This window comes from Prosopis cineraria, unplaced genomic scaffold, assembly GCF_029017545.1.
Source record: "Prosopis cineraria cultivar Desert tree isolate PC_DT_omini unplaced genomic scaffold, ASM2901754v1 PC11, whole genome shotgun sequence".
NCBI classification, from domain to species: Eukaryota; Viridiplantae; Streptophyta; class Magnoliopsida; order Fabales; family Fabaceae; genus Prosopis; species Prosopis cineraria.
Window position 1 is genome coordinate 29386397 of NW_026555342.1, and position 15964 is coordinate 29402360.

General features: G+C 29.0%; 1 protein-coding gene across 1 annotated transcript; it reads left to right on the forward strand.

The window, feature by feature from the left end:
- The first annotated feature begins 831 nt into the window (after positions 1 to 831).
- On the forward strand, positions 832 to 8076 carry LOC129284864 (receptor kinase-like protein Xa21). Its single transcript, XM_054920355.1, has 5 exons — positions 832 to 950; positions 1349 to 1567; positions 5725 to 5853; positions 7294 to 7482; positions 7685 to 8076. The coding sequence occupies exons 2-5, from the start codon at positions 1438 to 1440 to the stop codon at positions 8044 to 8046; spliced, it is 810 nt and encodes a 269-aa protein (XP_054776330.1). The 5' UTR covers positions 832 to 950; positions 1349 to 1437; the 3' UTR covers positions 8047 to 8076.
- Positions 8077 to 15964: the final 7888 nt, after the last annotated feature.

Consider the following 15964-nt stretch of genomic DNA (forward strand, 5'->3'; position numbering starts at 1 on the left):
AAAGGCCCGGTGGAAATATTTGTGTGTGTGTGTGTGTTTATTATATTTATCATTGTTAGATTAATTTTTTGACTCCTAAAAAATGGCCATCAATTAATATGATTTTGTATAACTTTCCTGTTTCATTCTATCATTATCTTGCTTTTATTCTCCCAAGATCAATTTAGTTAAATGATTAATTAGAGTCTTGTAACTATTATATCTTACTTTAATGTAATTTTAGTTGTTAACTTCTAAATTGTAACAGGTGAAATTCCATTGTCTCTCTTTACCATTTCTACTCTGAGAATTGTGTCTTTTGGAAAAAACAATTTGCATGGTAATCTTCCAATACTTGCTGGCAGTGAAGGAACTAGGTGTGTAGTGAAGGGGGCCATGGCCCCCCACAAACTTCCTTCCTATTCCCATATATTTATATGGGTCTTAAAATATTTAGCCTATTAAAAACATTAACCCCCTCCCTCCTCCAGAAAAGATATGTAATATTATCTCTTATTTTTATTTATAGGACAAAGAGAATGATTTCTTGTCTTATTTATAAGTAATGTCTTTAAATTTTTAAAAAAACATTACTTTGGGTTCCTGCATTTTTTTTCAGTGTTCTAAATCTTTATATTTTTATTTTTAGGTGTTCTAGGTCCCTTTATGAACAAAGTGTGAGAACTTTAAAGGGGCCTAAAATACCAAAAAATAAAAGTATAGGGACCTAGAATATCGAAAATAAAGTGTAGAGACCTATAGCATTGAATGATATTTTAAAAGTTATAAATTATTTTTAAGAAATTAATTATAAAGAATATAATAAAATTAAATGAACAATATGTGTGTGTGTGTAATTTATTTTTTGAAAAAAATTGGCCCCCCTCAACTTCCAAGGCTAGTTCCGCCCCTGCTTGCTGGCAATGAGACTTTGCTAGAAAAATTATATCTAGAGTACAACTTCTTTACAGGTTTGCACAATCCACCCATATCTTACTTTTATTCTTTAACAAACTTTTCATTATTTATTATGCTTATTATTCGATATTGTTAGCAAAAATTTTAACTGAAACAACTTTAAGAGTAAAAATTATAGTGTACTTAATACGTTTAATGCAATTCATTTTTTCTTAACCAATAACTTCAAATTTTTATGCCAAGAAGAGTTGTTGCACATATGGCTCTTACAAAAATCCATTTGATTTTCACGTGAGGGAGTTGCCAAAAAGGGTTATTGTATATTTTTCTATTAATGTTAAGCCTCTAATTAACAAATTTCCACATATTACGTATATCACAGTGTGAAAATTTGGGGAATTGCCAGTCTTATGAGCACTAACAACAAACAATCATTTTGAACTTTGTTTAGGTGGAATTCCTTCATTCATTTGGAACATATCTTCTTTGAGAGCGGTTAGCCTTGGCATAAATAATTTAAATGGCAATTTGCCCGAAGAAATGTGCCATCGACTGCCTTTACTCGAAATCTTTGATGTTGTGAGTAATCAATTTGAGGGAAGCATTCCAAAATCAATAAATAATTGCACATTTTTAAAGGAATTGTGTTTGGATAATAACTCATTTACAGGTATGTATAATGTACTTATATTTATTTTTCTATTTTTTTAATCTCTTTTTTGAATGGAGTAAATCTAAAACAGGATTTTGTTTTTCATCATTTCATTCATAATTTCTTGTTTCTTATTCATATTGAAATAATGGAGTAAATCTAAAATTTCATTACCTTTGTTGTAAAATTTTATGCGTCTCCTAATAACTTTATTTTTATATTTTTTTCTCCCCTTATTTAAGAAGATATTCTATCTGTTTAGATTATTCATTTAAATTTTTCAATATTTTTATCTTGCAAATTCATTAAATCTTCTACGGTTGAAACGAGTATTACTTCAAATTATTTTTACTATATTTAACATAATTTTCAGACTTATTCTTGAACATTCTAGATTTAATCATATTTGATAATTTTTGTATGATAGAGTAAGTTTTATATTTAAATAACACTAAAATACATACGAGTTTGGAATTGTATTTTTCTTATTCATTATATATAAATAAAAAATTTTTAAATACGTATGAGAAATCAATTACAAATTATAATAATAAAAGTAAATAAAAAATTTAAATGCCACCCAAAAACACTAGTTCAACCATTTTTGAGCTGAAAGCCTAAAACTAATGAATCAGAATTTGAGATATTTTCAATAGTCAGACAAATAATTAAAGACTACTTAGACAAAAGAGGCACACTGCGTGTCAAAAGAGATTGGTTCATTTTAATTCATTTAGGTTTAAAGAGGAACTGTTCCACACGTTTTCAATTCTTTATAAAATTAATATAACTACTTAAATTAAAGTTTTGGAACATGTCTTCTTTGAGAGTTTGGCTTTTGCATGAATTATTTAAATGGTAATTTGCCTGAAGAATTGTTCCATCAACTCCCTTTACTAGAAATCTTTGCTAATTGTATAATAATAATAATCAATTAGAGGGAAGTATTGCTAAATCAATAACTAATCCCACATCTTGGAAGGAATTGTATTTGGGTGGTAATTTATTTACACAATGTACTTATATTTATGTTTCCATTTTTCTTAATCTTTTGTTTTTTTTTCTTTTGAAATGGAGTAAATCTAAGATACCATTACTTTTATTTTTAGATTTTGTATCTCCTAGTAACTTCAATCTTACATTTTTTTTTCTCCCCTTAACACATTGTTAATCAGTTTAACTTATTTTTTTAATTTTTTATCTTGTAAATTCATTAAACTTCTGTAGTTGAAACGGGTATTACTTAAAATTAGATTTTTTATTTTTAGCATAAGTTTTAGACTTATTCTTAAACATACCAGATTTAATAATATTTTCATGATAGAGTAAGATTAATATAAATTCTAACATTAAAATACATAAAAGCTTGGAGTTTTGTTTTTTTCTCATTTATTATATATATAAATTGTTACAACTCTATATTCTTTAATTAAAATTAACATTACATTTGATATTTTTCTTAAAATTAAAACATAACAATTAAAAAATTAGAATAAAAAATTATTTAAAAGCTTATAAAAATTAATTACAAATTATAATATAGAAATTAAATAAAAATATTAAAGCCAACTCAAAAAAACTAGTTCAACCATATATGAACTTAGACTAATGAACCAGAATATGAGCTATTTTCAATGGTCAAACAAATAATTAGAGTGCTTCATTTTAATGCATTTGGGTTTAAAGAGGAACTGTTCTACACGTTCAAACGAAATTAAATAATACTATTCAAATTAAAATTTTTCATATATTAATTTTTGAACAATTATCTAATTTGAAATTGAAACAAATATCCAAAATAGACACACACAAAAAACATGTGAATTCTTACATATGATGTGGAACCTTTTTTTCTGTTGCGTAAAGTATACTTGATAATTTCTCACTTCAATTATGTCAAAAAAATTTTGCCGAAAAACTAAAGTAGTTTAATGCCTTATGCCACACATGATTATTTAGTAATACACAATTATTCAAATTTCTGGAATTAGCAAGAGATGTGTCGTTTTTTATGATGGTATATATGTATATTATATGCAAAGTTGTATTACTGTTTTGTTTCTCTTGTAATCTAAAGTCCGTACTGTTATGAAAATGTTATTATCTATCACTTTTACATTATATATGTATCTTATGTATATTATATGCAAAAATTATGACCTGTTTTATTTTTCTTTTTACAAGTCCATTCAGTCTTTTTATTAGAGTTGATGCTTAATTATATTTGGATTCCAACTTCTTTAGAAGCATGAGATTATTATATATTTTTTATTATTTTCTTGGTTTTTAACTTTTTTGTCCCAGAGAATAATTTGAAAATGATATTTGGTTTTTCTTTCATTTCATTAAAATTATAAATATGTATTCGTAGTGGGGACTTAATATAGCTAGCTAATGATTTACAATTCCAAAATAACAAATAGCTAGCTAGTGATTTACAACCCCAAAATAACAAAATATCATATCATGAATTGATGGTACTCTATGATTTTCTCTTTTCCCCCCCTCTTAGATCATTCTTTCTAGAAGAGTGAAATTAAAATGAGATTAATTTTTTTTAATCATTTCGTTCATTAATATTGTTCATCAATACAGTAGGGCTTATATATAGGCATATAACTTGTGATTACAATCCCATATCATGAATTGATGGGACTACCCCATCATTTCTACTAATTTGAACAATCAAAAGACTCCACGTCAAATATAATGCGTCCACACTAATGTTTGATTGTAATGAGTTTAATTTTTTAAAAAATAGAGAATTGGGATTAAAATATTTTAATATTTTTTCTTACTCGTTTAATTTTTGTCTTCCAAATGCAATAAACAAAAAATTATTTAAATAGTATATAATTTATAGGGAAAATGGAGATGAGGGAGGGAAGATTCTAATGGGTTTAATTTAGAAAAAGGAGAAGCGAGATAAAAATATTTTAATTGTTTTTTCTCTCTCTTTTAATTTATATATCCTCTCTATTAAAATTTATAAGAATATCCCCTCCCTCCCTTATTTATTTAAATACTTGACAGTTTTATCACTCTCCTATTAACCTCAACCCTATTTTTTTTTTTAAATCTCCCCTTACTGTCCATCATTTCCCTCTTTAATTTTCTTTTCCAATTTTTTTCAAAATTTATTTTCTTATTTCACAAATTTATCAATTTCCTACAAATAATTATTCAAACATAAAAACATTATTTTATTGAAGTTTCCAGAAGAAATATGCTATCAACTCTCTTTGCTTGAAATCTTTTGCGTTAATTAGTTATAATCAATTAAGGGGAAGAATTCTTTTTTTGTTTGGTAATAATTATGGGGAAGAATTCTAAATTCGATAAGTAGCACGTCTTTAAAAGAATTATCTTTTGATGGTAACTGATCATTTATAGATTGGTATGTACTTATATTATGTTTTCTTTTTTTCTTAATATTTTTCTGAAATCGAGTGAATCTAAAACCGGATTTTTGTTTTTAAACTTTTCTTTCATATAAAGGGGCTTTGTATACAGCTAGTTCAAGCCAATCATGATATGGGCACAAATGTTTATGCCAGTACCTTTTTCAGATTTTATCTTTCCCTTAATAACTTTGATTTTATATTTTCTTCCAATCCCTTTTATTGAAGAATGCATATATTCTTTATCTATTTAACTTCTATTTCAATTTTTTATTTTGAAAATTCATTAATTTCAAAGCTGAGCAAGAGAAAATATAGTTTTTCTCTGGCTTTTCTCCCATTCTTTTATCTTGCCCCATCATTTTTCTCTCGCCAATCACAGCATTAATGTGCCCACATATTATATATATCTGTACATGCGCAGATTTTATCGCTCTCCTATCAATTTTAACTCTATTTTTTCTCTCCTCTTTATTAAAAAATACATCATTTCCCGGTTTAATTCTCTTTTTTAATTGTTTCCTTCTATTGTATAGAATTTACTTATTAATTTTGCAACAATAACAACATAAATTTTTTGTTTAGAATAAATATTCTATAAGCATGGCATCTCAACAGTAGTTTATGATTTCCTTAATATTTTTATTTTAAAAATTTTAGAAAGAATATAAAACTAATAAAAGAAATTTTACTTATATGCGTGTGTATATTTATATTCTTATCTGATCTATATAAAAGACATGATTTCCATTAATTTTTTGCGTGTGTGTGCAGGTTTTGTACATAAAGGCATAGGCGAACTTAATAACCTTAATATCTTAGACTTGAGCAGTAATCATTTAAAAGGAGCAATTCCTTCCAATATATTCAACATTTCAACATTGACAATTTTACAGCTTTCTGGTAATTTCCTTTCTGGCCTTCTCCCATCATATTTAGGAACTGGCCTTCCTAACTTGAATAAATTATGGCTGGATGAGAATGAGCTAACTGGACAAATTCCAAACAGCATATCAAATGCTTCTAAGCTCATTACGTTAGATTTGTCATTTAATAAATTCAGCGGTGCTATACCCAATGTATTTGGAAATTTAACAAACTTGATGGAATTAAATTTGGATGGGAACAATTTGAGTGGGTTGATTCCTCATACAGTTAACAAATTACATGGTCTTCAACGCTTAAATCTCAACAGCAACAGATTGCATGGGTCCATCATAAATGAACTTTGTCAACTCAAAAATCTAAGTGAGTTGTATCTTGCCAACAACATGTTTTCAGGAGTTCCAAAATGCTTTGGGAATACTTCTTCTCTACGGAAGCTGAATTTTAGCTCTAACAAACTGATTTCTCATATACCCTCTTCTCTTTGGAGTCTCAAAGATATCTTGGTCTTAGACATATCCTCCAATGCATTGAGTGGAATAATTTCACCAGAGGTATCAAACTTGAGAACAATTATACTATTGAACTTGTCAAGAAATCAAATTTCAGGAAGCATCCCCACCACTATGGGTAGGCTACAAACTTTGCAAACCTTATCTTTGGCTCAAAACAAATTACAAGGGAATATTTCTGAATTGCTTGGCAACATGATAAATATGGAATCTTTGGATCTTTCCCATAATTATCTGTCTGGTGTGATTCCAAAATCCTTAGAGTTATTAATCCATCTTCAATACATTAATCTTTCATATAATTTATTGCATAGAGAAATTCCAAGTGGGGGGCCTTTTCAAAATTTCACTGCTGAATCTTTTGTGATGAATAATGGTCTTTGTGGGAAGTCAAAATTACAAGTTCACCCATGTAGGAAAGAACACAAGCACATGTCAAATAAATTGAAGCTATTGATCAAGTGCTCGTTGCCTATCATATGCATGGTTGTCATTTTGGTTGTTTCAAGCCTTGTCTTTCTAATGCGTAAGAGAGATCATGTTAATGATTCAACCAATAGGGACTTGTTAAATTTTGAGACACCAACTAGGATATCCTATTATGAACTCTGGCATGGAACAAATGGATTTGATGAAAGTAATCTTCTGGGCTTTGGAAGTTTTGGATTAGTACACAAAGCAACTCTTCCAAACTCAAAAATAGTTGCTGTCAAAGTATTTAAGTTAGAAATGGAAGATGTATTAAGAAGTTTTGATATTGAATGTGCTGCCATATGCAATTTACGCCATCGTAATCTCATTAAGTTCATCAGTTGTTGCTCAAATAATCATTTCAAGTCTCTAATAATGGAATTCATGGAAAATGGGAGTCTAGACAAATGGTTATACTCTCATAACTATTATTTAAATGTCTTGCAAAGGTTGAACATAATGATTGATGTGGCAGCTGCTTTGGAGTATCTTCATCACGGTTCTGCGACACTTGTTGTTCACTGTGATGTGAAACCAAGCAATGTTTTGTTGGATGAAGATATGGTAGCTCATCTTAGTGATTTTGGTATTGCTACATTGTTTGGTGAAGGACAACAGGAAATTTATACAAAAACTCTGGGTACAATTGGCTATATGGCACCGGGTAATGGCTTAATAATATTTTTTTTGAATTTATTTATATGTTTTTTTGTTTCTTTTGCTTTATTAAATTTTATATTATTTGATTTGTATGTCTTCATGTGTAAATATTTGAATTGATAATACAAAAGAAAAGTTTAACCACATCTTATATTATGTTTTTGACATCATGACTTTTATGCTAATTGTTCAAATTTGCAAAACAGAGTATGGATCGAAAGGAGTTGTTTCAATCAAAGGAGATGTGTATAGTTATGGTATTTTGCTAATGGAAATCTTTACAAGGAAGAAGCCGACACATCAGATGTTTGTTCAAGGATTAAGTTTGAGAGATTGGGTGAGAAAATCAACATCACACTCAATCTTTAGCATTATAGATGCCAATTTGCTGCACAAAGAAAATCAAAATACTAATAATATATTACCACATATATCATCAGTTTTTGAGTTAGCATTAAATTGTTGCATTGATTTACTTGACGCAAGACTTACTATGACTGATGTTGTTGTATCATTGAAAAAAAATCAAGGCTTCGCTTCAAGAAAATGTTGGGACCCTACTAGTTGAATAATAGCTAAAATTTTAGTGCTTCGTTTCATTGGAAAAAATTTTAACTATTATTTCTTCAGCCCTTAGATTTCTTTTTGGAACAAGTAATCTTGTAAATTGGAGTGATTCCATGTGCTGTAATAATATACAAAGTATTTAAAATTTTCTTGATTATATAACTTTTGGATTTGTTTTTGTTGTTTCTTTTCTCTTTTAACATTATGGGTTTGAATACTATAATACCCCAAAGTCCATTCATTTTCTTCAAGTAATTATATACAGTTTGGATTTGATTTTGTAAGAAAATTTTTCTAAATTAATCAATGTGAGCCCTACATTTTTCTTATTCTTCTCTACATGTCCGTTGTTTATATTTCCAGAAACATATCTTGTTATTAGAGGAAAGCCCACTTAAATTGTATTATGTTTGAGTAATTAAATAATTTTTTCTGACATCCATTCGAGTCACACATTCTCTAAATGGCTTTTTATAAGATACAGATTTAGATATATACCTAAAGGTTTTTGTGACGACCTGGTTAGCCATATATTGGGATTTGCGTTATTGAGCATCATTCCATTATGCAATTCTTTCTTCCTCCTCTTCTTTGAGGATAACTAGAAAGTAATTATTAGGTCCTAATATTAGCAGCTACAGAAGAGACCGTCAATGGAGGCTTCAAGCTATGACTTCACATTTATAAAAAAGTACGAAAGTTTTAGCACTGCATCACATTTATGTCATTAATAAAAATTCCTTGACATTTTCTCCTTTATATGTGGCACATACAAATTTGCATATTTGTGACAAAATTTAAAATTTTATGACTAATGTGATACAACTCTAAATAAAATAAATCATGTGCATGCTTACTATATTTGCTAAAAATTAAAAATTAAATCAATTCAAACCATCCAAAAATGCATGTCCCACTTTGAATATTCAAAAAGGACTTGCAAATGCATTCACCACACCTATTAAGAACTTGGAACAAAATATAACCCCTTATATCACAATGGCATACCAATGTCACCCCTATGCAACTTTAAACCCTCCCAAAATTATCCAACGCTTCTCCAATTCTCTATTCCCTTCTTCACTTGTTTGCACCATTTGATATAACGTAAACCAAATTGCAATGTAAATATAATTATCAGGTCCTAACAATAGCAACTACAGAAGAGACCATCAATGGAGGTTTCAAGCTATGACTTCACATTTATGAAAATTTGCATATCTGGGACAAACTTAATTTAAAAATTTATGAGTAATGCAATACAACTCAAAATTAAATCAGTCTTGTGCATGTTTATTATATTTGCTAAAAATTAAAAATTAAATCAATTCAAACCATCCAAAAATGCTTGCCCCACTTTCAATATCCAAAATGGACTTGCAAATGGATTCACCACATCTATAAGAACTTGAAACAAAATATGAACCCTTATATCACAATGGTCATACCAATGTCACCCTATGCAACTTCAAACCTCCCAAAATCACCCAATGCTTCTCCAATTCTTTATTCCCTTCTTCACTTCTTTGCACCATTTGATATCACATAAACCAAATTGCAATGTAAATATAATAGGGTTAAAGTATGAATTTTCCCTGAAATGTTTTTTGGTACACCAGACATGATGTTGCCTCTTATGTGTTAATAATAGAGTAATGTTAACCCTCTGTTCAATATTCATTAATTTGACCATTAGCTAACCTAAAAAATTGCATAGAAAGACTAGAAAAATTACAGGAAATAACCCAAAAATTATAGCAAAAGCGATTATACTGATTAAGTCCCATAAATTACAAACAATTAAATCCCAATAGATTAGCATTATTTCTTACCCATATAGAATACAAAAAACATTACCATTTTAACCAACTATTTTGACCAACTACCAAGTGATTATCGGATCACTAATACAAGAAACACTTATATGTAATTTAAAAGATATTATATTTTTTTAATAACATCTTAGTAAAATATTATATATTTTAATATTTAATAATTTATAAGGGAGAATCTCATCTAGGGCCCCCAAGGGAAACCAATTACATTTAGGGCCCAATGCATTTTGAAATTATTCTATAGGCCTAGGAGCCCTTTTTACAAATATGTTTTAGGGAGAAAAGACATAATTACCCTTAGTGAGAAAGAAAGAACTTTAGATTCATTACAAATGGACAATTACTTGTTAATATGTGAACTTAAAGTTGTGAATTTTTGAACATCTAGTTGTAAGAATCTGAACTTGCTGTCCTGATAAACTTTAGTTTTGAATATATAAAGTCATAAATTTTGTACTTTGATTTGTGAGTAGTACTTCTAAATATTTAAACTTTAAGTTGTAAATTTATTAAGTTGGCCAAGACAAATATATCAACTCTAAACAAGAATTTCACTTTCAATGGATAATTACTTGTTAATATGTGAACCTAAAGTTATGAATTCATGAATAAGTAATTGTAAAAATATGAACTTGTACTTGTTGCCTTTTCTCACTAAGGGCAATTGTGTCCTTTCTCCCTAAAACATATTTGCAAAAAAGGCCCTTCGGCCTACAGAATAATTTCAAAATGCATTAGGTTCTAAGTGAAATTTTTTCTCCCTTAAAGGCCCTAGATGAGATTCTCCCATTTATAAATCCCCTAGGTGAACATGTTTTTCATCCTAATTGAATTGTAAATTAAAATAATGTGATAAATTATAAGTCATCCTTCAAAATCTACAAGTCCTCTTTTAGAAATTTGTATGTCATAAGAGTTGACTTGAAAACTATGCGTAGAAAATGTGTAAGTAATAATACCACACAAATTATAGAATATAAATTATAATATTTTAATTAGACATTATTAAAAATTATAATATTTTTTATTACTCTCTATTTGTTGGCTTTTGTATTTTATGGTAACTTTATAAATTCATAAAATAAATCTTAGACAATATCATATCTAGGTGATCCTTAGCTCAATTCAAAGCTTTGGAAGCCATCTTCAAGGAAAAGAGATTTATCTGAAATTTTCTAATACATTTTTTTCAAAAAGACAAACACCACTTTATAACCACAAGGTTTATTTGATAGGAAATGATTATTAGTTTGAAAACTCATTCTACCAACCATGACCTTAATTGATATTTCTCAAGGTGTATTTTACAATCATAGAAATACTTAATGGTATGTTTGGATCAATGGTGATTTAATTTGATTTGGACCTGAAGAAAATGGAGTGCAGAAACATACCTTTTGTCACACTCCAAAAATCAGGTATGATCGGCACGAGATATGGGTACAAAACTCATATCCCTTAAGCCGTGATTGGAGAAACTCTGAAATTAAAATGTCAAATACACTAATAGAGTAATTAAAAATTGTTACAATATTAAATCAAATATTCAATTTTAAAAGAAATGCGAGGATCCTACCTGTAGTATCCTCAAGGCTCCAAACTCATTTCTTATGACTCTATTTGAGCTTCCATTCTTCCAAACATCCTATAATATATAATAATAATATTTTAATGGACTTTATTTTTTTTTAAACCAACAAAATCCCATTTCGAGAGAACCCACTCAACTAAAGTTAACAATAATAACTTTGAAGTTCTAAGAACACAATTCATTCATAAATATTTTTTTTGGCTTTTTACGAAACATTTAATGTGCAATATTCCAAACCATTCAATAAAATACGAAACCTTTAATTCTATTGCTTATCCATTTTCAAGCATCCAAGTATAACTTCTAAAATGATATGTACTTTATAACCTTTCAATTTTGCAACTCTCAATAATCCAAAACTCAAATAAGACTTCAATTACTTCTTAAATAAACTCCTTTGCAAGAACTCAATTAGATTTATAAATAACAATGTCCAAATATTACCATTCAAGTCACCAATATCTTACATAATTCTTTAGCCATACCAACCTATTTGCTTGAGATAAAATTTTCTCTTAGGCTTTACATCAAACACTTTAGGTACATTATTTTCGGCCATACAAATAGAATTTTCTAACCTTCCATCTTTTATCCAGTAATTATAAATTACCATACTATCCTCAAGAATTTAAGTAGTTACATGCAAATTCGTAATCCAATTCTTTTGACTTGCAACCTACAAGTTAAATTCATGAATTAATAACACCTAAACTAAATATACTTCTCACAATAATTAATGAAACTTCAGAAACATAAAAATCGAGCAAGACTCTCCTAAAGGCAACTTATCAAACACCTCATAAGCATGAGTCCTTTGACAAATTTCAAACTTCCTTTTCTTCAAATTTCATTTTCCAAATTTTCTAATATTTATAATTGAAATAATCCAGCTTTCCAATTTAAATCCTTCAGTAATTATAAATTTTTAATACTCAAGAAAAATCAAATTTCCAGCCTTGCACATTACTCACAGTTTGCAGAAAAATGGAGGAAAATTCACAATCTCAACCCAAAATGGTATGCACGCAGCAACAAGGAAGCAATACTCACAGCTTTAGCCATAAAACACCTATGTACAAATAGACAGATCAAGCAAGGAAGCAAGAGGTGAGATTTACTCACCCGATCAGTTGAAACAAATGAAAGGCAGAGCTTAAAACTCCAACAGTACACACAGATCAGCGGATTCAGAACCATATGGAGAAGAAAGTGTCACCGCGTGAATATGAGGAAGGAGAAGAGATCAGGCAGTCGACATTGAAACAAGGGAGGGAAAAGTCTGATGCACCCAACATCCACACTAGAAAGGTTACGCACCAGATTATTGCTGATGCTCGAAGAGGAAAGAGGAACCCGATGTCCGAACAGAGAAGATGAAGACTTGATGGTGATGGCTGGAATTCACACACCTATCGACGGTGAACTGACTGACGGAGAAGGAAGCCTCACAATTATTGACGAAAAGAAGAAAAGGGAAAAAGGAGGAGCTTGGACGCCAAACAGGGGAACCTGGGTCTTGCGATCTGCGCCTCAACGCAGGGGTTTCCAGTGGACGTTACAGCAGCGGCGAGCAGAGCTCCTGCTCTCGTCGACGGCTAGGTTCGCTGGCCTCAGTCTCAATGAAGGATGAATAAGAAGAGGGATGATCGAAGGAGTTGCTATCTGAATCTCCCTCTCACACTCGCTGGTTCTAGAGTTTTCGAAGAACAGAGGGAAATTTTTCTTTCTTGCGTGGTCTGACTGAGAGAAAAGAGAGTAAAAACTTGAATCATTAGGAAATCACAAAAATTATAAAAGAGGCACATCACTTTTCTCTAATAACATAAAAGTCACAAGTATTTTGGTAATTTTTTTCAAATTTTAAACTAAATAAAATTTAACCTATTACTTAGAAGAATTCAAACTTTAGGCCTTCAAATAAATTATTAGCATAAATTTCACTAAGTCACCACTCATCTTTTATTATAAAACTAATTTAAGTAAATTATATATTGGGAGAATAATTTTTTTTAGGGTCATTACACCTTTATTGACTCTGATTACGGTACCTCTAATAGCGATGCACCTGATCACAACGATGAATTTGGGTGTTTGATGCATAGTAGACATATTGAAACTTTCTTGAGAGTGAAGAGGGGGAGAGACAAATTGGGAGAACACTCTTGTTCTTATTTTTCTAGAGAAGAGAGTAAAACTGAAATAATCGTACATTATATTAGATTACCCAATATCTCACTCTCAGATAATGGGTAGTTCTTTTTTTATTTAAAACAAATAACTTCCCCCTCCAAAATACTTCGGTAACCACCCATAACATAATAAAAAAATAACTATTAATATAAATAATTCTTTAACCCAACTTGGGCCTCCACTCACTTGGCATAATTCATTAAGGGTATAATCCAACATCTCCCACTCACACTTAATAATTCTCTCTCATGTTCATACCAGGTGCTCTACTATGACTAATGTCTTTCTTTAAGTATTCTTATAATAGAAATCATGGATTAACACTATCACACCCTGATACTAAGGGTATGATTGCTATGAAATATGAGGTAAACTCATTCCATAGGCTTTGATTAACCAAAAATTAAGTTAAATTATCGATATATGTAAATTATATATAATAATAAAGTTTATAAAGCTTTAAATGTTTTGTAGAAATTTTAATAGGGTATCTCCTATAATTTGGATCTCCCAAAATTTTCACAACAACTAAAATTGTCAACCAAACTAGCAAGGAGACTAGCTCTATTCTAGCAATTTACATAATAACAAAATAACAAAATAAAACTAGAACCTAACTGTGGTATATGGGGAGTACTAAGCTATGATTACAAAATACAATACATAGTTTTACCAAAACAATAATCACAATATGCTTCCTCTTTTTCAAAAAGCAAAAGAGCCCTCAATGATTTGCTAGAGGTACAAGGTCAACTACAATATCTAAGACTAAAGAAATTATCGGTGAATAGTGTTCCAATAAAAATTACAATAAAGAAAATATGAAGACAATAAATAATAAATTTAACTCAAAATGATTTAATAAAATGATGAATCATATACTTAAGCTAGAAATAAATAAGATTTTTCTCAACAATATAATCGTGAAATTAAACAATGTTAATAAAATCAAATAAATGTATTAAAAAAATTTTCTGTCATAAAATATAAAAATTTCTAATAATAGAGCAGTTTGATAAATTGCTTTTAGAGAATTGATAGAGAAATGATAAGTTTTAACTTAAATTTAGGAGGGCTTTATCAAAATGATTAACAAGCGTAGACACACAGTCCATAAGGATAAATAACTAATTAAGTATGAACACATAGTTAACAGGTAAGTAACCGATCAAGCACGGCAAAAGCCACAAATCAAGCACAAGCATAAAGCCTACGAAAATCAGTGTGAGTATGATGCCCACAAAAAACCATCCCTCCATTCCATATACATTGGCCATCACATGGGGCTAGCACCTCCTATAAGTACATTGCTATCTAAGTGTACCATGACGTGCCACTGTTAGCATCTAGCATTCTAAACTCAATCGTCCTCAATAAAATCAAGCATGTATAGAGCAAGAAAACAATTTCAAAATTTTCTCTTTCAAATATCATTTAACTATCATTTTCTATTGTCCAAATTAATCATTATTTCCTCCATATATATATCATTATATTAAAAATTTTATATCGACATAAAATTTAGTAATTAAACTGCTTAAAAAATGTATATCATTTATCATATGTATGTTTCAACCATTGCTTATAAACAATATAAATCATTAGTAAAATCAAGAAATTTTCATCAATAAGACAATTATTAGAAAAAAAATAGGGTTTACAATGATATTTGTACAATTTATAAAGGAATAATAGTAAAATTTAAATAAAGGACTTTATAAACACTTTACTAAAAATTTATTCAAAAAACTACCTACTCACCTGATAGCTTTCCAAAATTCTAAAACATGCTTCTCATAATCTTTTAATTTAATTCTAATAGTGCTCTTAATTTCCTGACAAATAAATCGTAATTCTAAAATCATTTATCAAGAAATTTTCCAAGCAATTATTGGGCATTTGAATTTAATTCAAACAATATTAAAGATAATACTCTAATCAATTATGTTTCAAATATACTTAAGTTAGTTAAATCATTTGATAACTTTCAATTTATCTTCATACTTCCTTATGACCCATGCTCATTCATAAATCATAATAAACCATATCAATCATTTTTAGTCTTTCTCTAGACTAAAAAAATTGTGAAACAAGCATCCTATGTAATCCTTTCTCCTACTTTGGTATTTTAAAATTTTTAATTAGTAACTTGAACAAAATTATAGATACTCCTCCAAGCTATAACATTGAGGCTTTAATAACCCATAATTTATCAAATTCTTCTCTCACACTTTTTTACAAATACCTTGAGGGCATGCATTTATCATTGACAAAATTGTGAAATGAACAACCAAGCAATTCCA

Bases quoted from the DNA above. Each gene is read 5' to 3' on its own strand.
- LOC129284864 (XM_054920355.1), top strand. From the start codon at position 1,438: ATGTGCCATCGACTGCCTTTACTCGAAATCTTTGATGTTGTGAGTAAT. The intron at 5,854-7,293 runs GTAATTTCCTTT...TTGATGTGGCAG, and splicing joins GACAATTTTACAGCTTTCTG to CTGCTTTGGAGTATCTTCAT. The intron at 7,483-7,684 runs GTAATGGCTTAA...TTTGCAAAACAG, and splicing joins AATTGGCTATATGGCACCGG to AGTATGGATCGAAAGGAGTT.